A 24844-nucleotide genomic window follows, 5' to 3' on the forward strand; every position below is an offset into this window, starting at 1 on the left:
GCATTCCTCGCCTTTTAACAGTATATTTATATTGTTTTATGGCTAAATGAAAAAAATTGAGAAAGTTGCATGGGTAAGTGTGTGATTGTACGTGTCGGATTCCTGATCGGATCATGTTCCCAATTCAAAGTAATATCAAATTGTAGACCAGGCCACCACTCTATCGGAGGAGCCTTATTCGATCCATATAGATGCGACGATTATGTGCATTTAGGCCTATCCGACCAAATTAAGAACTTATTTTGATGTGTTAACAATCTCAAGTGTCAAAATAGAAAAAAAAAGTTTGGCTAGAACTTATATTTGAGTGTTAACAATCTCAAGCGTTAAAATAGAAAAAATAAATTTGGCAATCGCTAAATATCTATAGTTTCTCTTCAAACATAGAATCGCGACCATAATTGATAGGTACTAACCATATATGTGAAAAGCTTCTAATTACCATCAATTAGTTTTTCCATGGAATGAATTAAGCAGCCTCCCTTTTACGTATTAGATAAGTCCATTTCTAGCTTAATTGAATATTTTAAGTCAAAACTAATCAGAGTTATCTGACGAGCTTAATAGCATTAATCGCGGGAAAAAACAAGTTTAATAACAAATTGCCATGAAATGATCTGGCAAAAAACGTCGTGTACAGAGTCTCCATTTTCGGTAGTGTCACACGTTGGGCTGTTTACGGTGCCGAGAGGAACTCGAGAAACTTGATTAGCCAACACTAGTTCATGCCTCCTTTCATCTATGGTGTGATTAATCAATGAAGAGCTCACTTTTGACTCGCTCGCATAAATCTTACTTTTTTTTCCTGGGAATTGCAATCGGAGAATGTAAATCTACTGGAACCAGAACGTTGCTGAACATGTTTTCCTGATGGGTTAGAAGAAAAACGAGGGAAGAATTGGTTGTGGAAGAGGGTGGTATGACTTTATGGAGCAGTACTGAAATGATCTTTTGCTCATGTCATCCACAGTTTGAAGAACAAAAGTAGGCCCCAAAGAATGCCTTGTGTGTCGTCACGGGGTCATGTATTCTAGAGGTGAGTGATTTTAAGTTCCATATAAGTTTCACCTGGAATCTGGAACTTACCTGTTAGAACCAGTTCCTCATTACCCTTATCTTGTCATAGATTTCGGGATCTACCTAGGTTCGACGTGTATTATCAATTGAACGATTTGATCACCACTTGTTGCTACAATCTATTGACTACAACTTATATTTAGACACACGAAGAATATGAAATATCAACAAAGTAAAAGTCTTAGTCATAAAATGCAAGCTCAAGCCAGTGGCTCCAAATTATACATTCATCATCAGACGCCATAGAATACCACATGATCACGTGAAGACATAGACTAAGAAAAACATAAAAACTTGTTCTAGGTTCCAGGTTCCATCTAAATAGGTTTCTCAAATTTTGAAACCTAAAACTTACCCTGCATACCTTGAAACTTAGAACCTGACAGATTCTCACCAATCCAGTTATCTGGTTCTAGATTTTGCTTTTGAACCATGCTCACTTCTAATGTTTTCTTTCATTTCTAGTTGAAGGAAGTTCTTCAACCACGCCTTCTGATTGGGGAGGTACAATTAATTTGTGCCTTTTTGGGACATTAATATTATGTTTAATGCCACAAAAAATTTCAAACTGGTACTTTTGTGACAAATTTAACCTAAACGAATTTTTCGACCACCAAAACTCCAAACTGGTACACTTGTGACAAATTTACCTTAAATTATTTTCCGTTAAATTTTACTATCAAATTGTTAAGTTAGATGACATGTGACAGATGACAGGCGTACCGATTTGGGATTTTACCCTCCGTTTATCACAGGTGTACTAATTTATGGTTTTTCGTGACATTAATCCAATTTAACGAAAACTAACAAAGGATAAATTTATCACAAATGCACCGATTTGAGGTTTTTGGTAGTCAAAAAAATTAGTTTGGGGCATATTTGTTACAGATGTACCAATTTGAGGTTTTTGGTAGTAAAAAAAATTAGTTTGTCTGACTTCATTTATATCGAACTGGTTAAAAGCCGCAATATCTAGATATTTGGTCATCTAATTTGGCAAATTGTGTGCCACTAGAAAAGCTCTTATAGCGTGCAACTAAATTGTACTATTCGATCGTGCGAGCGATGCGAGCGATGGCATGACGCAGCCGGAGATGGGAGGTGTGAGCGGTTGATGCTGTGAGAATGAAAATTTGAATGAAAAATAAGGGAAAAAATTGGAAGCTTTGCGAGATCAAGAGAATGTGAGATTTCAAAATTTCTCCAAATTTTCATTTCTCCGCTTTCTCTAATTTCCCAAACGAGCATAATGATTCCAATCTTTAGTAGAGAGGATCTTGTAAGAACAACATTTACTTTGGTTTTCAAAGAAAAATATTAATAATAAAAAAGGTAGAAAGGTAAAGCAGAGATGAAAGTGACGATGCGTCCGCTCTTTGGTCTTCCTCTTTCGTCTTTCTCACGTCTTCAAGCCATCGTCTGTCACAAATTGCAATGCCCGAGGAAGTTTGGCGTGTACGAAAACGCAGCAATGGATGTTCTTATGTCAAATACGTTGAGGTGAGGTAAGTGATATCACAGGAAAAAAAAATTGCATTAGTAATCCTAAAATTTATTGAAAGTACAATTAAATTTCAAAATATTTGGAAAGTGCGATCAAATTTTAAAATATGAAAAATTAGCATAATTAAATTGCTCTAACAAAAAATATTGACGCGACTTTTTTACTAATTTCTTAAAATACATGACACTAATGTGACGTCCATCAAGCACCACTTCGGAAAAAAAATTATAATAAAGAAAAAAGGACAAAAAAACTATAAAAAGAAGAAAAAACAATTAGTTCATAAAAAACGAAGGAGTTTTACTATGTGTCTTCTTCACTTCATCGACTAAATCAATTTGAATCATTAATAATGATTATTCAATAGTTAGACCTTCACGAAATAATCACTGTTCATGTTCTTCGGAACGTTAAATAAAACTAATTCTTTTCAAAAGTTCATCTTCTCTTTACGTTAAATAGAGCTCATTATTTGTTGTTGCAATCTTTGGTGGGTAAGGGAAACCAAATTTAGTGTTCATCTTCTTCGTTCATTCTCTATTTATTTATTTTTTTGGTAATACATTCTCTTTTTTTATTCGTCAGCTGCAAACAAGTTGCCGAGAGCATAGATTGAAAATGATCCGATTTAAATTGACTCATTTAACCCATTTTTGATTAATTTTCACGTAATATAAATCTAGTAACTCATATCCGACCCAATCCACATTTCTAAAACATTTCTATATTTAACAAAATCTAAAAAAACTCCTGCGCAAATTCAGGTAAGAGCACAGATTGAGTGAGCGCGATATCGAATGAGGGCTGGAGAGAGTGAAGAGCGAGTCATAGAGGTGGGTTGAGTCTAAGAAAGTTGTGAGCCTATTTAACACCCATAACATTTTGAGCTTCATCATTCTCAACCCATTCAAGACCCATTTCCAGAATATAATTAGCTCGTTTAACAACCCAGCCCATCAAATATAAATTAAGAAATAGGCCCACTAACCATTTTAACAAGTCTTGTCGGGGGCCATAGTCAATCTGTATGAAGCTGGAGCAGCCATGGCTGCGAGCACCTTTTTATTCGACGTGCGCCTCCTTTCAATTTTCCTTTTAGCCATGGCTGCGCGCGCCTCCTTTCTGTTTTTCTTTATAACTTCTTTTAATTTTTTTTTCTAAAATGGCTGACGTGGTTGATACAGCCCCTCTCCTTTCGAAAAATTAAAAAACAATTCCGTTAATCAAAGTGAACAAATTTAATAGATAGATTTGAAATCACTAATTTGATAAGTTGTAGGACTTTATTGCACTTTTTAAAATTTTTAGGATTTCAAATGTAATTTTGTGGTATGGACTTCTGTTGCGATTATCCCTTAAAAAAGGATAAGTCATCTTATTTGGAAGGATCATTATCAGTTGTGATACTAGTTAATTGTATTTTGGGAGTTAAAACCACGTCAATATGAGCAATGCAAGTGATTTTCAAGTGGTGAAAGTATATTTTCATATCATTTTGTGTAGGAAATCTTTCTTTTACCCTTAATTACCGTAAAAAATGAAAACCAATACAGAAAATTGAGAGGAAACTAAATTATAAGGAAATAATAAATCAACTAAAATACTAAAAATATCAGCACAAACATTAATAACAGTAAAAGGATTTTTGCTTCTTTTTTAGTTTTTCTTTGATTATAATTAGCGTTTTTAATCTAAAATTATTTATCGTTTTGCATATTATAATAAAGAAATTGTTCACTTTTGCATTGGTTCTCGGGGCTATCTATGGAGATCTTTTAAGACCGAGGTTGATTTTGTGTAACGGTCAAAAGTTCAAGAGCCAACATGGTTCATTTTTTCGATTAAAAAAAAAACACGGTTCAACTTAAAATTTCGAGAGTTCAGTGAAATTTCTTCAAAATGTTATAAAGTTTTGGGAAAATGACACAAATGGTTATTGAACTTTGGTCGAATATACAATGTTGTCCATGAACTTTTAATTTGTTAAATGTGATTTATGAATTATTAGTAAATATTTAATCTAATCAAGAATACGTGAAAATGTTCAATATTACCATTCAGTTAATTCAAGAGTGGAAAAAATATTCAGTGGTTACATACTATCATATCAGCAGTTTATATGGATGTATTTTTGCACTCACATCCACTCGCAAGTGAACATGTGACCACAATATCATGTCAGCAGCTGATATGAAATTAATTAAAAAAACAAAATTTGATATTTTTTCTTTCTCTTCCTCCTCCATCCACAGCTAAGGGCGCGAATGGTAACCATTCTGCTCCAGAAATCAAATTCTTGCCAGAAATTGATTTCCAGAATTCTTGCCAGAAATTGATTTTTGGAGGAGAAATATGTTTGATAAAACATGACTAATTCTGCTCCAGAAATTGATTTCTGGAATAGAAATCTATTTTGATTTGTTGATTTTTTTTTGCACCTAAAAAAATTTAAATTTCACTCAAAGTGGGTGGTCACAGGTATTCTAAGTCATTCTGTGAAGTTTTAAAATTTTTTATTTTTTTGGGCGCCTCAAAAAAAATAAATTTCACTCAAAGTGGGTGCCCAAAGGTATTCTAAGCCATTTTGTGAAGTTTTGAAATTTTTTATTTTTTGATTTTTTTGGGCACCTCAAAAAAATTAAATTTCACTCAAAGTGGGTGCCCAAAGGTATTCTAAGCCATTCTGTGAAGTTTTGAAATTTTTGATGATTTTTTATATTTTTTGAAAAAAAAATTCACCAAATTTCCTATTTTCCCGAAATCTGACTTTTTTTATTTTCTGGAAATTTTTATGAATTTTTCTGGAATTTTTCAATTTTTATGCATTTTCTGAAAAAAAAAAATTAGTGAGATCTCAAAATGTGTTGTAAAGGCCACGAAAAAGAGAGAAAATAGGGAGAATGCATTCTGGAAGAGAGAAGCTACAAAAAGTAGCTTCTCTTTTTCTTGCCCAAAACTCATTCTGGAATAAAAAATGCATTCTGGAATCAAGTATTTTTAACAAACGCATTTTTATTCTAGAATGCAAAAATTGCTCCAGAATGCATTTCGGAAATTTTTTAACAAACGAATTTATGTTCTGGAATGCATTCTGGAGCAGAATTTCTACTCCAGAATGGATTCCATGCGCGCCCTAACTTTCTCTCTTCTTCCTCCTCCATCCAGAGCCGTCTCAGCCACTGGTGGAGCACTTCCACCACCATCGTCACCGGCAGAGTTATGAGCGCCAAGTAGTGCACGTCCAAGCCAAGCCACCCCTTCCGTCGTCACTCACAGTCGTCCTACTTGTTGCCCGTCCGGATTTGGCCTTGCCCATGGCTCGCTGGTGACACTGCCGGTCCAAATGTTGAGTTGCTACTCCACATCTAGCTTTGCAAAACTTCCATATCCGGAGCTAGCAACGGTGGCTTCTCCATGGCCGCGAGTGACGATGGAGAGGATGGGGTGATTTGGCTTGGACAATCGACGCCAACGAGGACCATGGACAAGCAAATCTCACTTGGCAACGAAGCAAAGAAGCTAACTTTACGGGCAACGATGCAAGCTTCCCTTAGCCGAATATCTCTCCAAATAAAATTTTATTTTTTTAATTTAATTTCACACAAGTGTACGCATGTTAATTTCTAATTAGAGAGTAAAGAAAATATTTCTCGTTGAAGTAGCTTCCAATAGCCAATAGACATGCGACCCTACTGGTAAAGGAATTTGGGGGTGTAGATGCTAGTATTACGTGTGTGGGATTCGACTCCCATGCTTTTCAGGGTGGGCGACCCCAGGCGAGGCCTCACCGGTCCTCGTCAGCCCCAGGCGAGGGCCGACGAGCCTCGCTCAGATTTGCGACGAGGGTCGCGCCCTCCACAGTCGTTGGTTGGTTTTTTTTTATAGCTTTTTTTTAATTTTAATTTTATTCTTGCTGACGTGGCGCTTGTTAGATGGCACATCATTGTCACGTGTCTTAAGAAAGTAATAAAATATTATACGTCAGCGCCACATCAGTGTTTTTCGTTAGTAAATTTAACGGTGTTAAGTTTAGGACACGATTGAATCAATTTGATAAGTTTTAGGACTCAAATACATTTTTGTGACAAGTTTTAGGACTTGTAGTGCACTTGTCCCTTTTTTAAAATTCAACTTAGCGTATAATAACCCACCTCATCGAATAACATTAATGGAAGGATTATATTAAATAATTACTAATTAAAAATTGAGAAACACATTGCACATTGAATAAAAGTTCGAGAACCGCTTTTGTAATTTTGCTTAAAGTCATAGGTTTTTTAGTAAACTTGGTCACAAAATCTTAAAAAGAGATAAATGTAATCCCTGGACAAGATTGGAAAGATACACCTAACAAAAAAACAAAAAAAATATAGCAAAAACACCGAAGCAGGAGAAGCCACGTGTAAAACTGACGGTACGTCTGAAACAATTAGAAGACGAAAACGCACGCTTCCATTCGACGCGCCAACTCTTCTTCCCTGTTCTTCTTCTTCTTCTTCGTCTTCTTGTTCTTCGGTAGTCAGACGGTCACGGTCACCGGAGATTGATCATGGCTCGTCGTCGTCATCGCCATCGTCGTGGCCATCGCCGCCGGAGAGAAGACGAAGGTGCCGAGCAGGAGGTAACACCCGCCAGCCCACCAAGCCGTCCTCATTTCTTCAAGGTCATACTCTCGCACACCCTTGAATCTGGAAAGCTTGTAAGTTCGTCCACCCTTCACAGTTCCCTCCATATCCATCAGTTATCTTCGTGACATTTTCGATCTTGCGTCCACCCTCTTGTGTCTCTTTCGTCGTGCTTGGCGTCTTGTTGAAGTCTCACGGTTCGTGCTGTTCATCAAGCACGTCTGTTATTGTTTCCGCCCTGCTTTTCTTTTGGCGTCTTGAATTTAGCTTCGTGTAAGTGCAACGGATTTACCATAAGATTTCATCGCAGGGAATCCCAAAAAGCTTCTTGAGAAGACATGGAAAAGACCTCTCGGGTTTGGTGCTTCTCAAGGTTGCAGGTGGTTCGACCTGGCCTGTGAAACTAGAGAAGTGTGACAGTGACGTGGTTTGGTTGTGGAAAGGGTGGCGAAACTTCATGGAGCATTATTCGATTGGTCATGGTCACCTCATTGTCTTCAAATATGAAGGGGGCTCCATTTTCCGTGTGATAATATTCGATACGAGCGCTTCGGAGATTGATTATCCCTCGGGCATGGGAAGTTACGTAGCGAGCCCCGAGGGCGAGTTCCTATCTCGAAAAGAGGAAAATGTCGTGGAAATTGAAGATTCAGAGGGGTTCGTGCCTCGTTCTTGGCCAAGTTCGAATGGCTCAGCACGAGAATTTGGAGGTTTGACGTGTAGTTCTCCAGCATGTTCCTTCTTGGCATAATTCTCTTTCCTCAGTTCTTTTCAAATTTCTTCAAAGTTTTTTAATAAGCTTTCTTTATGTGTTGAATGATAAAAGTATGTGGGCAATGTAGTTAGTTTCGTTACTTCTAAGATGAAGGTGATGACAAATTTACCGCATCAAGTTATTTTAGCTTTGAAAATAGATTACACTACTTTTCTTTTTTTTTTTTTTTTTGGTAAAGGTAAGAGTTTGTATTACTTTTCTGAATCACCAAATACAAGGAAATGACAAGAGAAAACCCCGAATCCCGAATCTACATGAAGTCCGAAAGAGGGGGGGCACTCAACAAGGCAAAAACGAAAAACTAACAACCAACAATGCTAGGTACAAGATAGAGAAACTACACAACCAAATTATGAAAAAATGGAAGGTGAGAGTTCCCAGTTCCTTTGGAGTCGCCTATTTGTAGGTGTGTCAGCAATTTTCCCTGAGGATAGAGCTTTATCCTTCACCAGCTTGAGCAAGTGTTTGCGGATTCCCGGAATAAAGATACTCTTGTTTCTGAAAAGAGAGTTGTTCCGCTCAATCCATATGATGTGACAAAGAGCACCGAAGGAGAATCTAGCGATTCGGTGCCGGAAGGAAGTGCCTCCACAAACTTTGAAGGCCCACGAAAGAAGCTCCAGCCACGGACGATTGCGCCATGGCAGATTGCATTTGGTTGCCCAAAATGAGGCCAGCCTGCTGGTAACAGAACATTCGAAGAAGAGATGGTTGATGGAATCTGGGATAGTACGACAGAAAGCACATAAACCTGATTCAATCCGACGATTCTGCATAAGAAAGACCTGGGTAGGTAGCCGTTTTAATGACACAATCCATAATAAAAAGGAGTGGCGGGGGGTCAAGTGAGAGTCCCATATAAAGGAGTGCCAAGGTGCTGGATTGCCTTTCTTCCTTATGTGGTTCCAGGCCTGGGCCACCGAGAAAGATTCAGTCGGGTTTGGACTCCAGGTAAAGCTGTCCGGAGTGTCATCATCTAATCTTGGAAGATGATCCATCCATTCCAGGATAGAGTGGAGGGTTGCTGATGGTTGCCATGTAGAGTGGAAAAAATCCCGAACCGAAAAGTTCCGCGGGATCCGAGATTGGTATATTTCCGTATTGTTGAAAAGTAGGTAGAGGGGGCCTCTTGTGTGCCAGCAATCATACCAAAAGGATATCGACCGGCCATTGCCAATTTTCCACCTGAAAAGGGTCTGGGCTGAGACTCGCAAGTCGAGAATCTTCTTCCAAGTCCATGAGCAAAAGGTGGGCTTGGGTACAACCCAAAAGTTCTTCTTTAAAAAGTTAGAATGTATCCATTTACACCACATGGATTCCTTATCGGTGAAAAGGATCCATATGTGCTTTAGAGTCATGGCTTTATTATATTCAGTAAGCCTTCGTATCCCGAGGCCGCCTTCATCTTTTGGGAGACAGACAACATTCCAAGATACCTTTGCACCTCCCGTTCCTAAGCCAGGACCTTTCCAAAGGAAGCGTCGAAGGATAGCCTCAATGCTATTCAAGACCGATTTGGGGAGGGAGAAAATTGTGGCCCAGTAAACTTGGATGGAGAGTAAAACCGATTGTATGAGCTGTACGCGACCAGCAAACAATAGGAATCTTTGGGTCCAAGAACAGGCTCGTGCCGTTATGGATTCAATGAGGAATTTGCAATCCTCTTTACGCAGCCTAGAAGAGATAATAGGCACACCCAAGTATCGAAAGGGCAGAGCTTTTCAATCTATGCAAATGTCATAATCAGTATATTGATAAAATCTAGTGCGGTTCTCATTTTTAAGTGCAGACGAAATCAAACAGTTTGGATGCAGAGTAAGTCATCTTGAGCTGGTTTTACGTGATTCTACAGGTCCAAGTTCTCTCACTGCTCTTGAATTAGCCAGCAAATTTGAATCGGACCATCCATTTTTCAAAGTGGTGATGCGACCTACTTATGTTCGGAATTATTTGGTAAGATCCCGAGCTCTATTCATCGGTGGCATACATCGAGTTCAAACTTGATCGCTGTTTGTATTTTGTCTTATGTTCTAGTGTTTACCAAGTTGATTTAGTTTGTGTAGGAAACCACATGACATGTTATTCTCCTTGAAGTGTTCACGTTATGAGTCAAATTCAAATATGAATCATATATATATCTAGTCGCAAAATTGATGGCTTCGGTTTTTTTCCAGGAGCATATATTTTGACATTTAGATGCCAAAGTGCAGGTTAAGTGGTTATGATTGATAACTTCCATTGAAAAGTAAAAACGGTTGATTAAAAATCCTGAAACTAGAAATTTTCATCATAAATCCACATCAGGTGCATGTTTCTCTCCTGAGCGTATCCTTATTCTATCACCTTGATCATATTTTGATTGTTCAAGCACCTACTTGGCAGGGTGTTCCTTGTGCATTCTTCAGGAAGCATGTTCAAAAGAACAAGCAAGTTGCGACTCTTAGGTACTCAGACAGATCGTGGCAAGTGAAGCTGAGGAGCTTTGAACACAGAGGAATGGCATTTCTCTCTAACGGTTGGTCCTTATTTGTGAGAGCAACTGGTCTTCGTGTAAGAGATGTCTGCGTGTTCGAGCTCATTGATAGGGATGACATTGTGTTCAGAGTCTCCATCTTCAACAGCGATGGTAAGGACCTGATTTATATTGATTGAGATAGACACTAGAAGTGTCACTTTGAGCTGTCTAAATCACCTAGAAATTCAGTATTCCTAATTTCAACTCCGTTGTTCACTTTAATATTGCTGAATCCATAAAAAGTGCACTTTTGTGTTTTTTTTCTTCCTTAGTTATGAGCCTTCCGAGATGATGAATTTTTCCGTATGGTTTGTGAAGTTCACAGTAATTAACTGCACAGTGCTGTCGCTGATGGCGCCACATCAAATCTAAATTTGGAGGTGTCAGTCACTTGTTGCTTTATAAGTTATGTTTCTGCTGACATTCTTTCTATTCTTAATCTGTTTAAAATCCTAAAAAATCTTTGAAGAAGCTGTCTCTTTGTTGATTTATGAGATAATGATTTGGGAGTTGTGAAATCTACTTGGTTACACCTTCCGGGAAGATGATGAAAACGATCATGCATACTGATATGCGATCCTTGTTAAATCTTTCCATTGTGAATTTGTGAAAAGTTTATATTGGTGCTTATGAGAATTCTCCTCTTTGTGGTGCAGGTCTGATTGAAATTGAACACTCTCAATGCCAAGAGAGCTTTTCGGAGCCAGCTTTTCATGGTTCTCCATGTCTGAGCCCTTTCACTGCTTATGAAAAAGCTAGCGGATTTGAATCGGACCATCCCTTTTTCAAAGTGGTGATGCAGCCTTCTTATGTTCGGAAATATATGGTAAGATCCCAAGTTCTATTTGTCGGTGACATACATCGAATTCAAATGTGATCGTAGTTTGTATTTTGTCTTATATTCTTGTGTTTACCAAGTTGATTTAGTTTGTGTGGGGAACCCCATTACTTGTTATTCTTCTTGAAGTGTTCATGGTATGAATCCAATTCAAATATGAATCGTATCTATACTTATCTCAAAATTGATGGCTTCAGTTATGTCGAGGAGCATATATTTTGACAATTAGGTGCAAAATTGCAGGCTTAGTGGTGATGATTGGTAACTTCCGTTGGCAAGTAAAAACGTTTGACTAAAACTCCTGAAACTAGCAAATTTTATCATAATTCCACATCTCAAGCATGTTTCTCTCGTGAGTGTATCCTTATTTCTATCAGCTTTCTTAATCATATATTGGTTGTTCAAACACCTACTGGGCAGGGCATTCCTAGTGAATTCTTCAGGAAACATGTTCGAAAGAACAAGCAAGTTGCGACTCTTAGGAACTCAGACAGACCATGGCAAGTGAAGCTGAGGAGCTATGAAGGCAGAGGAATGGCATTTCTTTCTGCTGGTTGGTCCTCATTTGTGAGAGAAACTGGTCTTTGTGTAAGAGATGTCTGCGTGTTCGAGCTCATTGATAGGGATGACATTGTGTTCAGAGTCTCCATTTTCACTAGTGATGGTAAGGACCTGATTACCATTCCTAATTACAACTCCTTTGTTCAGTTCAGTACCGCTGAATCTATAAAAAGTGCACTTTTTTTCTGTTTTTTCCTTTTTGTTATGAGCCTTCCAAGATGATGGTATTTCGTATGTTTTGTGAAGTTCTTAGTAATTCAAATGCATAGTTGCTGTCATTGATGGTGCCATATTCAAATTTAATTTGGAGGTTCAGTCACTTGTTGTTTTATTAGTTGTGTTTCTGCTGACATTCTTTCTATTTTTATTCTGTTTTCAAATCTTAAAAGAACTATTCAAGAAGCTGTCTCTTTGTTGATTGATGAGATAATGATTTGAGAGGTGTGAAATCTACCTGGTTATATCTTCTGGGAAGAGCATGAAAATGATCCTGCATATTGATTTGCGATCCGCGTTAAATCCTTCCATTTTGAATTTGTGAAAAGTTCATGCTGGTGCTTATGAGAAACTCTCCTTTTTGTAGTGCAGGTTGGATCGAAATTGAACAGACTCAATACCGAGAGAGCTCTTCCGAGCCTGCTTTTCACTTTTCTCCGTGTCTGAGCCAGGTTTCTGCTTATGAAAAAGCTAGGGGATTTGAATCGGACCATCCCTTTTTCAAAGTGGTGATGCGGCCTTCTTATGTTCGGAAATATTTGGTAAGATCCCGAGTTCTATTTGTCAATGGCATACATCGAATTCAAATGTGATCACAGTTTGTATTTTGTCTTATATTCTAGTGTTTACCAAGTTGATTTAGTTTGTGTGGGAAACCACATGACTTGTTATTCTCCTTGAAGTGTTCATCGTATGAGTCAAATTCAAATATGAATCGTATCCATACATGTCTCAAAATTGATGGCTTCAGTTATGTCCAGGAGCATATATTTTGACATTTAGATGTGAAATTGCAGGTAAGTGGTTATGATTGGTAACTTCCATTGGCAAGCAAAACCGGTTGATTAGAACTCCTAAAACTAGCATATTCTATCATAAATCCACGTCTCTTGCATGTTTCTCTCATGAGTGTATCCTTATTCTATCACCTTTCTTAATCATATATTGGTTGTTAAACAACTACTGGGCAGAACATTCCTAGTGAATTCTTCAGGAAACATGTTCAAAAGAACAAGCAAGTTGCGACTCTTGGTTACTCAGACAGATCGTGGCAAGTGAAACTGAGGAGCTACGATCACAGAGGAACGGCATTTCTCTCTACCGGTTGGTCCTCATTTGCAAGAGAAACTGGTCTTTGTGTAAGAGATGTCTGCGTGTTCGAGCTAATTGATAGGGATGACATCGTGTTCAGAGTCTCCATTTTCAGCAGTTATGGTAAGGACTGATTTATGTTGACTGAGATGAACACTAAGAGCGTCGCTTTGAGCCGTCTATATCACCTAGGAATTCGGTATTCCTAATTGCGACTCTTTTGTTCAGTTCAGTACTGCTGAATCCATAAAAAATGCGCTTTTGTTTTCTGTTTTTTCTTCCTTAATTATGAGCCTTCCAAGATGATGAATTTTTCTGTTTGGTTTGCAAAGTTCATGGTAATTCAAATGCATAGTCACTGTCGCTGATGGCGCCATATTCAAATCTGAATTTGTGGTGTCAGTCACTTGTTTCTTTATAAGTTATGTTTCTGCTGACATTATTTCCATTCTTAATCTGTATTCAAATCCTAGCAAACCTTTTAAAGCTGTTTGTTTGTTGATTGATGAGCTAATGATTTGGGAGGTGCAAAACCTACTTGGTTATATCTTCTGGGAAGAGCATGAAAACTACCATGCATATTAATTTGCGATCCATGTTAAATCCTTTCATTGTCCGTTTGTGAAAATTTCATACTGGTGCTTATGAGAACTCTCCTCTTTGTGGTGCAGGTCGGATAGAAATTGAACAGTCTCAATGCCGAGAGAACTCTTCGGAGCCAGCTTTTCGCGGTCTTCCATTGCCAAGTCCTGTCACTTCTCATGAAAAAGCTAGCAAATTTGAATCGGAGTATCCGTTTTTCCATGTATTGATATTGCCAAATCATATGAACGGAAAATTGGTAAGCCAGAGCTTTCTTCTATGCTTCGCTCATGAATTTCATGCTTATATTATGCTCGTTTTCTATCACACATTAATTGGTCATCAAACTACTATGTGAGCAGAACATTCCGTGGAAGTTCATAAAGACATACATTAGGGAAGACCAGCGAATGGTGACTCTTCTTACTTCCGGCAGATCATGGGAGGTGAAGTTCCAGGGCTATAGGCGCTTCCACATTGCATGCTTGACAGCCGGTTGGTCCACGTTCGCAAGAGAAGCTTGCTTGCGCAGAGGAGATGCCTGCGTGTTCGAGCTCATCGATAGGGACAATATCGTGTTCAGAGTCTCCATTTTCAGTAGCGTAAATAAAGAAGTGATTTGCATCGATTGAGATGAATCCCGGATGTGTCACGAGTAGGGCTGTTTACGGTGCCGAGAGGAACTCGAGAAACTAATTTGCCGTCACTAGTTCATGGCTAATTTATCTGCAGCGTGATTAATCAATGAAGAGCTCACTTTTGCTCGTGCGTGTAAATTCTCTTTGTTTCTTGGTCACTGCAATCAGAGAATGTAAATCTACTTGAACCAGAACGTTGCTGAACTTGTTTACCGATGGGTTATAAGAGAAACAGGGGAAGAAGAAAGAAAAGGAGGGAAGGCAGCTTGTGCGAGTGATTTTATGCTTCGAAGCTCGTTGTTGGGGAGTGAGTTTGTTCTCATATTTGGACATTAGTCTTGTTAGCGTTTGAAGTTTTTGGCACGGTGTTGGTTGGTCGAACAGCATCATATGCACCAAATTAGTGAAAGAGGGTGCTACGACTCTATGGAGCATTTCTGAAATGATCTTGCTCATCTCATCTATAATTTGAAGAACAAAGGTAGGCTCGAAAGAATGCCATGCCCGTCATCTCGGGGTCGTGTTTTCCTCGGTTTCTAGCTGAAGGAAGTCCTCGAACCCTGCCTTTTGATTGGAGAGTTGCAAAGAATTACTCACATGTCAATTTACTTGGAAATAAATATGTACGATATCCATATATTATCCGTTTCATGGAAATAGAGTAAAGATGGCTACACCTACATCTGATTAAAATATGACTTCACATGCCTCTTTGATGAGTGATATGTATTGATGTTTGGACTTTTTGGTTTGTAGTTCAGAAATCGTGCCTTTGTCATATGTTATCAATAACAATATTGATCCTGGTAAGGTTCTTTTATAAGAAGGTTGCCTCAAGTAAGTACAGAGGCAAATCTTACGAACCACCACCTCCTCCTTCTCCTTCACTGCTGACCCCTGTGACGCTACCGTACATGGCTTACGGTGGCCGTCGCCCGAGAGAAGATGGAGGTGTCGACCCAGATATGGCGACTGGACCTCCTCTTGAGAGTCCTCACTTCTTCAAGATCATTCTCTCCGACACCGTCGAATCTGGGAAGCTCGTAAGTTCCGCATTTTCAGAGTCTGTTTTCATATGATGCAACTCCAGTGTCCCGAGAGTTTCTGTCATGGTTTAGAACTGTCGCCCTTGTGCTGTGTACATCGCTTTTGGCTTTGTATAAACATTTTGATTCTTGCGGAAAGAAAGAAAAAACGAAAACCCTGAGGACAAAAGTGTTTAGCTTGAATTATTCTAGATAAAAATCAGTTCTTTTACTTGGGATTGAGGATTTGTTGGCCAAGGATGGCGTGGACAAAGGTGTTGGGTCTCTCTAGCTTGACTCTCGTCAGATGAAGCAACTATTACTAAAACTCAAACCTTACTTGCCCGGTGACACCCTGCTTGTGTGCAAACCGATCCTTTATCGCCATGTTGCAGAACTTAAAATTTGCTCATTGCTCTTCGTTTTTTCCTGCACTGTCGATCTAACATTGATGAATTCGAGTGTGGACCTATGACTTTTGGGTTTTTCTTGATAGGGAATACCGAAAGAATTCTTAGGAAGATATGGAAAGGATCTCTCGAGCACAGTGCTACTCAAGGTAACGGGCAGTTCGACTTGGACTATAGGAATAGAAAAGCATAACAACGGCACGTTTTGGTTGTGGAAAGGGCGGCGAGAATTTATGCAGCATTACTACATTGGTGATGGTCACCTCGTAGTTTTCAAATATAAAGGGAACTCTGCTTTTCGCGTGATAATATTCGATAAGATTTCTTCGGAGATTGATTATTTGTCGAGCAGCATATTGAACCTCAGGAATGGATTTATCTCGCCGAAGAGGGAAGATGTCATAGAAGTTGAAGATTCAGAGGGTTTCGCTCCACGTCAAAAAATGAGGGTCGAACCACATTCACCATGTTCTCAGCCGAGTCCATGCTGCTCATCACAAGATGTCGAAGGTGTGACTTGTCATTTTATGAGTCATGTTTCTTCTTATAGCGCTCTCTCCTTTGTTAGTTCTTTTTCATGCACTTGAGAACTTTTTGATAAGCTTGTTTATGTTGACTGATAATAGAATGATTTTCAATCATTCTTATTGTGGTTAAGTAGTTACAACTTATGAGGTGAAGAGATGCGAATTTTTCGTTTGGTCAGCTTATCTAAATCTTGATTTCCATGACGGTATTTTCTTCCATTCTGCACTAAATATGTTCATGGTAAGTAAATCAACTAATGAAAAGTTCAAATTGGCGTAACCTAAATATTTCATTTTTTTTAAAGAACAGACGGGGGCGGACAGTCTAGAAGCAGAGCTAGCCATTCTAAGCCGGGTTATGGTGGTTCTTTGAGTCCGTGGCCTCTCTCTAGTTTTGAATTGGCTAGCGAATTTGACTCAGAGTATCCTTTTTTCAAGGTGGTGATGCGGTCATCTTATATTAAGAATGAAGTGGTAAGATCAAGAGCTTAAATCATTACTATTCTGGCTTTTTTCCTAAGCTGATTGGATTTCTGTAGGAAACTACATAGCATATTCCTTGGATATGTTCATCGCTATTTGTTTAAAAGGGCAAAGATCCTCGACCCCTCATATAGTTCTATGAGCAGAGACTTTGACTTTTTGACTTTTGTCCTGTTAAGACTGTTGATTAGAGGTATTAAAACTACTGTATCAATTTGCATTTTGCTTGCTGGGTTCTTTCTTTACCAAGCATGGGTTGTTCAAGCATGTGCGTGGGCAGTACGTTCCTCGTAGGTTCATCATGCAGCACATTCTGGAAATCAAGGAAATCGCGACTCTTAGGCATTCAGACAGATCGTGGCCTGTAAAGCTTAGGAGCTATCCTCATTCAGTCCACGGGGCGGCGTTCTCTTCTGGTTGGTTAGGGTGCGTATGGAATGCATTCCAGAAAAGAATGGCGTTTGTTAAAAAATTTCCGGAATGCATTCTGGAGCGATTTTTGCATTCCGGAATAAAAATGCGTTTGTTAAAAATACTTGATTCCAGAATGCATTCTTGATTCCGAATGCATTTTTGATTCCGAATGAGTTTTTGGCAAGAAAAGAGAAGCTACTTTTGTAGCTTCTTGATTCCGAACGCATTCTCCCTATTTTCTTACAATTTTTTTTTCAGAAAATACATAAAAATTGAAAAATTCTAGAAAAATTCATAAAAATTTCCAGAAACTAAAAAAAATTCAGATTTTGGGAAAATATGAAATTTGGTGAATTTTTTTTAAAAAAATAAAATCAAAAATCAAAAATTTCAAAACTTCACAGAATAGCTTAAAATACATGTGGCCACCTACTTTGAGTGAAATTTAAATTTTTTGAGGTGCCCAAAAAAAATCAAAAATTTCAAAACTTCACAAAATGGCTTAAAATACCTGTGCCACCTACTTTGAGTGAAATTTAAATTTTTTGAGGTGCCCAAAAAAAAGAAAAATAATAAAAAAATAAAAACTTTCAAAACTTCACAAAATGGCTTAAAATACCTGTGGTCACCCACTTTGAGTGAAATTTAAATTTTTTGAGGTGCCCAAAAAATAAAAAAAAAATAAAAAATTTCAAAACTTCACAGAATGGCTTAGAATATCCAGCCACCCACTTTGAGTAAAATTTAAATTTTTGAGGTGCCCAAAAAAAAATAAAAAATTCAAAACTTCACAAAATGGCTTAGAATACCTGTGGCCACCCACTTTGAGTGAAATTTAAATTTTTTTAGGTGCCCAAAAAAATTAAAAAAATCAAAAATTTCAAAACTTTACAAAATGGCTTATAATACATGTGGCCACCCACTTTGAGTAAAATTTAAATTTTTTTAGGTGCAAAAAAAATTAACAAATCAAAACAGATTTCTGTTCGAGAAATCAATTTCTGGAGCAGAATTAGTCATGTTTTACCAAATAGATTTCTCCTCCAGAAATCAATTTCTGACAAGAATTCTATAAATCAATTTCTAGCAAGAATTTGATTTCTGGAGCAGAATAGTTACCATTCGCACCCTTAGCATTTGTGAGAGGAACTCGCTTGCATGTAGGAAATGTCTGTGTGTTCGAGCTAATTGATAGGGATGATGTTGTGTTCAGAGTCTACATTTTCAGTAGTGCAGGTAGGTACTTGATCTACATTGTGTGAAGTGAAACCTTAGGCTAATTATGGCATGACATGAGTTGCTAAAGATCTTCATAGTCAATTGAAGAAACGTTCACTCCAATAATGTCTCTTAAATTTCTCATTTTAACTCCAGGCAGGTACAAACGGTCTAAATGCAGAGTGAACAATCTTGAGCCGGTATTTCATGATCCTACTCCTCCGAGGCCTCTTGCTACTCCTGAATTAGCTAGAGAATTTGATTCGGAGCATCCTTTCTTCAAACTGGTGATACGGCAGGGTCATTTGAAAAAACTGGTACAATCTTTGAGCCTAATCCATCATTGCCACATCTCAATTTCGATTACGATTTCTATTTGAATCTTGCCTTAATATTGTGTTTTCCCTGGTTGATTTGGTTTCTATTGGAAACCATATGACATGATATTTTTCTTCGAGTGATTGTGTGGCATCCCAATGGTGGAGTAACACGGAATCGGGGAAAAAGAGGAATAGGAAAAACACAAGTGAAAGATGGTAATCAGGTCGGGACTATCCATTCACTTGGATATCCTTGACAAGCTGCTCCATCCCTATCGAAGTGAAAGGATGGACAGTCACTTGAATCGACTATAACCTAAAATGGCAATTAATGGGCAGTCATTTGTTTGAAAATGCATTACATTGTGGGTTAAGATCGACGGCTTCAATGAGTCTCTTAAGACGGTCGATTAAAGCTCCTGAAACTCGCAAATATGGCCCTGGATACTTTTTTTCCAAGAGTTTATGCTTACATCATTGTCCTTCTTTCAGCATAGATTGGTTGTTCAAACATGTACGCATTTGCAGGGTGTTCCCGATCGATTCATCAGGCAACATATTCAAGAAAACAAGGGAACCGCAACTCTTAGGTATTCAGACAGATCGTGGCCGGTGAAGTTCTTAAAGTATAAGAATAGAAAACTAGCGTCGATCTCCGCTGGTTGGACTGCATTTGCAAGAGAAACTTATTTGTGTGTGGGAAATGTCTATGCGATTGAGCTCATTGATAGGGAAGATAATGTGTTCAAAGTCTCCATCTTCAGATAATGCTGTTTGGAGCATCGATATAAATCCAGGACGCCTAATTATACCTCCTTCATCCAGCAATGGCGAATCGATGAAAAGGAGACTCCTTTTTTGTTCGTGTTTTCTTGCTTTTTGGTAGTAGTTTGGGTTCTATAGTTCCATATTTTGGGAAGAATCCCTTAGACTTGGCGCTTCTTTAAGGGGTTTCTGGTTACTCATCTGACCTCAAGGGTTCATATGTACGTTCTTAACCTCTTGTGTTTGACCAAAGAGTCCATGCGTTAACTTTTTGCATTCCTCGCCTTTTAACAGTATATTTATATTGTTTTATGGCAAAATGAAAAAAAAAATTGAGAAAGTTGCATGAGTAAGTGCGTGATTGTACGTGACGGATTCCTGATCAGATCATGTTTCCAATTCAAAGCAATCTCAAATTGTAGGCCACGCCATCACTCTATCGGAGGAGCCTTAGTCGATCCACATGGATGTGCCGATTATGTGCATTTAGGCCTATCCGACAAAATTGAGAAGTTGGTGCCCAAAACTTAAGAGCTTATTTTTAAGTGTTGACAAAAAGAAAAAGTTTGGCAATTGCTAAACATCTGTAGCTTCTCTCCAAATATTGAATCGTGGCCCTAATTGATGTGTACTCACCCTCTAGTTGAAAAGATTCTAATTATCATAAATTATATTTTTTATGAAATGAATTAAGTAGCCTCTTTTTTACGTGTTAGATAAGTCAATTTTTAGCTTAATTGAATCTTTTGAATCAAAACTAATTAGAGTTATCTGACGAGCTCAATAGCCTTAATCGCGGGAAAAAAGTTTACCAACAAAATGTCACGAAATGATCTACTTGAACCAGAACATTTCTGAACATATTCACTCATGGGTTGGAAGAGAAACAGGGGAACACTTATGACTTTATGGAGCATTACTGAAATGATCTTTTGCTCATGTCATCTATACCTTGGAGAACAAAAGTAGGCCCCGAAGAATGCTTTGGGCCCGTTTGGTTCGACTTTGGGGGAATGCATTTGGGGGAATGCAAATACCTTTGGGCTAAAGGGGTTTTTCGAAATGCAAGTAGCGTTTGGTAAGTGTTTTATAAAATCAACTTGGGCTAAAGGACTTTTGCTATTTTTTTTTTTTAAAAAGCTCCGGTGGAGCTACACCGCCTGCCAGATCTGGTTGCCGGCCAACCGCCGACGGCCAGATCTGGTCGCCGGCAACCACCGCCTGGGGTCGCGCGACCCCGGCGACCGCCGCCTGGGGTCGCCGGACCTCGGGCGTCGCCTGGGTCTCGCGACCCAGGCAGGCGGTCGCCGGGGTCGCGCAACCCAGGCGACCGCCCGAGGTCTCACGTATTCCTTCATTTCTAGCCGGAGGAAGTCCTTCAATCACGCCTTCTGATCGGGGGTTACAAATATGAAAATTTTTCGCGTGTCAATTTACTTGAAAATAAACGTGTGATATCCATGTTTATAACTTACCAATTTCCAAAAATCGACTAGAGAATTTTCGGTTCGTGGAAATAGAGTAACGATAACTGTATCTTGTTAAAATATAAATTCATGTCTCTTTCATATGTAATGATGTTTGGACTTTTTTGTTTGTCGAACAGAAATTCGTGCCTTTTTAGTTTTTAGGACATAAATATTATAAAGTTGTATCAAATCATCAATGACATTATTAGTGATGGTAAGGTTCTTTTATAAGATAATTGTCTCAAGAACACAAAGGCAAATCGCACGAACCGCCGCCTCCACCGCCTTCAGTGACCCCTGTGACCCTACCGTACATGGCTTGCGGTCGCCGTCGCCGAAGAGAAGATGGAGGTGTCGACCCAGATATGGCGACTGGACCTCCTCTTGAGAGTCCTCACTTCTTCAAGATCATTCTCTCCGACACCCTCGAATCTGGGAAGCTCGTAAGTTCCGCATTTTCGCAGTCTGTTCCATATGATGCAGCTCCGGTGTCGCGAGAGTTTCAGTCATGTTTTAGAGCTGTCGCCCTCGTGCTGTGTATATTCAATCTGGAGATCTTTCTATGCGTTTAGCTTTGAATAAACCTTTTGATTCTTGGGAAAAGAAAGAAACAACGAGAACCCTGAAGAAAAAAAGTGTTTAGCTTGAATTATTCTAGATAAAAATCAGTTCTTTTACCTGGGATTGAGGATTGGTTGGCTAAGGATTGTGTGGACAAAGGTGTTGGGTCTCTCTAGCTTTACTCTCGTCAAATGAAGCAACTATAACTAATACTCGATCCTTACTTGGCCGGTGACACCCTGCATGTGTGCAAACCGGTCTTTCATCGCCATGTTGCAGAATTTAAAATTTTCTCATTGCTCTTCCTTTTTTCCCTGTTCTTTCGATCTAATTTTGATGAATTCGAGTCCTGGACCTAAAACTTTTGGGTTTTTCTTAATAGGGAATTCCGAAAAAATTCTTAGGAAGATATGGGATGGATCTCTCAAGCTTGGTGCTACTCAAGGTTCCAGGCAGTTCGACCTGGACTATAGGAGTAGAAAAGGGTAACAATGGCACGGTTTGGTTGTGGAAAGGGTGGCGAGAATTTATGCAGCATTACTCCGTTGGTCACGGTCACCTCGTAGTTTTCAAATAGAAAGGGAACTCTGCTTTTCTCGTGATAATATTTGATAAGAGTGCTTCGGAGATCAATTATTCGTCGAGCAGCATATCGAACCGCAGGAGTGGATTTATCTCGCCGAAGAGGGAGGATATCGTAGAAGTTGAAGATTCAGAGGATTTTGCTCCTCGTCAAAAAATGAGGGTCAAACCACATTCACCATGTTCTCAGCCGAGTGCAAGCTGCTCATCACAAGATCTCGAAGGTGTGACTTGTCATTTTATAAGTCAAGTTTCTTCTTACTTCGCTCTCTCCTTTGTTAGATCTTTTTCAAGTACTTGAGAACTTTTTGATAAGCTTGTTAATGTTGACTGCTTTTCTAAATCTTGATTTCCATGACAGTATTTTAACTTCCATTCTGCGCTAAATTTTTTCATGGTAAGTAAATCAAATAATGAAAACTTCAAACTGGCATCATATAAAATTTCATTTTGTTTAAAGAACAGAAGGGATCGGACGGTCTAGATGCAGAGCTAGCCATCCTGAGCCGAATTTTGGTGGTCCTATGAGTTCGTGGCCTCTCCGTAGTTTTGAATTGGCCAGCGAATTTGACTCAGAGTATCCTTTTTTCAAGGTGGTGATCCAGCCATCTTATAATGGACATCATGTAGTGGTAAGATTGAGAGTTTAATTCACTACTATTTTGACTTTTTTCCTAAGCTGGTAGGATTTCTGTAGGAAACTACATAGCGTTTTCCTTGGATCTGTTCATTCCTATTTGTTTAAAAAGGAAAACATCGTCTACCCCTCATGCCAATTCTAAGAGCAGAGACTTTGACATCTTGACTTTTGTCCTGTTAAGACTGTTGATGAGAGTTACTAAAACTACTGTGTCAATCTACATTTTGCTTGCTTTCGTGAATAAGGGAATGCTTCCCCAGTCTTTCTTTATGAATCACCGGTTGTTCAAAATTGTGTGTGGGCAGAATGTTCCTCGTGGGTTCATAACGCAGCACATTCAGGAAATCAAGGAAATCGTGACTCTCAGGCATTCAAATAGAACATGGCCTGTGAAGCTTAGGAGCTATCCAAGTGGGTTGATGCAGTTCTCTTCTGGTTGGATTGCATTTGTGAGAGGAACTGGCTTGCGTGCAGGAAATGTCTGCGTGTTCGAGCTAATCGATAGAGATGATATTGTGTTCAGAGTCTACATTTTCAGCAGTGCAGGTAGAATCTTGATTTACGTTATTTGAAGTGAAACTTTAGGCTGGTCATGGCATGACATGACTTCTATGCTAAAGATCTTCATAGTCAATCAAAGAAACATTCACACCAATAATGTCTCTTGAAGTTCTCATTTTAATTCCAGGCAGGAAAAAACAGTCTAAATGCAGAATGAACCATTTGGAGCCAGTGTTTTGTGATCCCACTACTTCGAGGCCTCTCACTACTCCTGAATTAGCCAGCAAATTTGATTCGGAGCATCCCTTCTTCAAACTGGTGATACATCAGTGTCATTTTAAAAAATTGGTACAATCTTGAGCCTAATCCATCAATGCCATATCTCAAGTTCGATTATGATCTCTATCTAATCTTGCCTCAATATTGTGTTTTCCTTGGTTGATTTGGTTTGTATTGGGAACCATATGACATGCTATATTTCTTGGAGTGATTGTGGGGCATCCCAATGGTGGAGTAACGCGTAATCAGGAAAAAAAGAAGAAAAAACAGCATTAAAGACTGTAATTAGGTTGGGACTATCCATTCACTTGGATATCCTTGACAAGCTGCTCCATCACTATCTGAGTGAAAGGATGGACAGTCACTTGAATTGAGTACTAACCTAAAATGGCAATTAATGGCAGTAATTTGTTTGAAAATGCTTTACAATGCGGGTTGAGATCAATGGCTTTCACGAGCCTCTTAAGACTGTTGACTAAAGCTGGCCTTGTATGCTTTCTTTCCAAGAGCGCATGCTTACATTATTGTCCTTCTCTCGGCATACATTGGTTGTTCAAATGTCTACTCATGTGCAGCATGTTCCTGGTCAATTCGCCGAGCAACATATTAAAAAAAACAAGAGAAAGGGAACTCTTAGGTATTCAGAAAGATCGTGGCCGGTGAATCTCTCAAGATATACGCAGGGAACCCGAATGTTCTTTTCTGCTGGTTGGCCTGCATTTGCAAGAGAAACTCAATTGTGTTTAGGAAATGCCTGCGTGTTTGAGCTCATTGATAGGGATGATGTTGTGTTCAAAGTCTCCATCTTCAGTAGTGGTGGTAAGGATCAGATTCACATTGATTGAGGTGTTCATCGGACGTGTTAGTCTAGACTGTTCGAGGCGTTGATATGAATTCAAGATCCTAATTACGCCTCTTTTATTCAGCTGTGGCGAATCGATGCAAAGGAGACTCTTTTCTGTTCATGTTTTCTTGTTTCTTGGTGCTAGTTCTAGTTCTATATTTCCATTTTGGCAAGAATCCCTCAGATTTGGCCCTTCTTTAAGGTTTCTGGTTGCTCAACTGCCCTAAAGGGTTTAATATGTATTTTCTCAACGTCGTAGCATTTTGTGTTTAACCAAACCTTTTGCAAGAAAGTGAAAATACAAAGAAAGCAGTCCACGCGTTTACTTTTATGGCTCAATGAAAAATATTCGTGAGAAAGCTGTATGGCTTAGTGCTTGATTG

General features: G+C 38.8%; 2 protein-coding genes and 1 pseudogene across 2 annotated transcripts; all 3 read left to right on the forward strand.

Moving 5' to 3' along the window:
• The first annotated feature begins 7088 nt into the window (after positions 1 to 7088).
• Positions 7089 to 14526, forward strand: LOC115665755 (B3 domain-containing protein REM13-like). The gene is made up of 10 exons (XM_056303279.1): positions 7089 to 7280; positions 7517 to 7916; positions 9834 to 9934; positions 10364 to 10607; positions 11153 to 11322; positions 11755 to 11998; positions 12484 to 12653; positions 13083 to 13326; positions 13875 to 14044; positions 14148 to 14526. The coding sequence occupies exons 1-10, from the start codon at positions 7131 to 7133 to the stop codon at positions 14415 to 14417; spliced, it is 2163 nt and encodes a 720-aa protein (XP_056159254.1). The 5' UTR covers positions 7089 to 7130; the 3' UTR covers positions 14418 to 14526.
• An 811-nt stretch (positions 14527 to 15337) lies between these two features.
• On the forward strand, positions 15338 to 19588 carry LOC115669173 (uncharacterized). The gene is made up of 6 exons (XM_056303297.1): positions 15338 to 15466; positions 15945 to 16007; positions 17119 to 17284; positions 18417 to 18518; positions 18657 to 18817; positions 19349 to 19588. The coding sequence occupies exons 1-6, from the start codon at positions 15338 to 15340 to the stop codon at positions 19586 to 19588; spliced, it is 861 nt and encodes a 286-aa protein (XP_056159272.1).
• A 1741-nt stretch (positions 19589 to 21329) lies between these two features.
• Positions 21330 to 24790, forward strand: LOC115669036 (B3 domain-containing transcription factor VRN1-like; annotated as a pseudogene).
• The last annotated feature ends 54 nt before the right edge of the window (positions 24791 to 24844 follow it).

This window comes from Syzygium oleosum, unplaced genomic scaffold (genome assembly GCF_021117445.2).
Source record: "Syzygium oleosum isolate NSW1041296 unplaced genomic scaffold, Sole_v2.1 Sole_v2.27, whole genome shotgun sequence".
NCBI lineage: Eukaryota > Viridiplantae > Streptophyta > Magnoliopsida > Myrtales > Myrtaceae > Syzygium > Syzygium oleosum.

Excerpts from the sequence above, each read along its gene's own strand:
- LOC115665755 (XM_056303279.1), top strand. The coding sequence starts at position 7,131 with ATGGCTCGTCGTCGTCATCGCCATCGTCGTGGCCATCGCCGCCGGAGA. Across the intron at positions 11,999-12,483 it reads CTCCATTTTCACTAGTGATG|GTTGGATCGAAATTGAACAG; the intron begins GTAAGGACCTGA and ends TTTGTAGTGCAG. Across the intron at positions 14,045-14,147 it reads ATCATATGAACGGAAAATTG|AACATTCCGTGGAAGTTCAT; the intron begins GTAAGCCAGAGC and ends CTATGTGAGCAG.
- LOC115669173 (XM_056303297.1), top strand. The coding sequence starts at position 15,338 with ATGGCTTACGGTGGCCGTCGCCCGAGAGAAGATGGAGGTGTCGACCCA. Across the intron at positions 16,008-17,118 it reads CGAGCACAGTGCTACTCAAG|CATGGGTTGTTCAAGCATGT; the intron begins GTAACGGGCAGT and ends TTCTTTACCAAG. Across the intron at positions 18,519-18,656 it reads CTACATTTTCAGTAGTGCAG|GCAGGTACAAACGGTCTAAA; the intron begins GTAGGTACTTGA and ends TTTTAACTCCAG.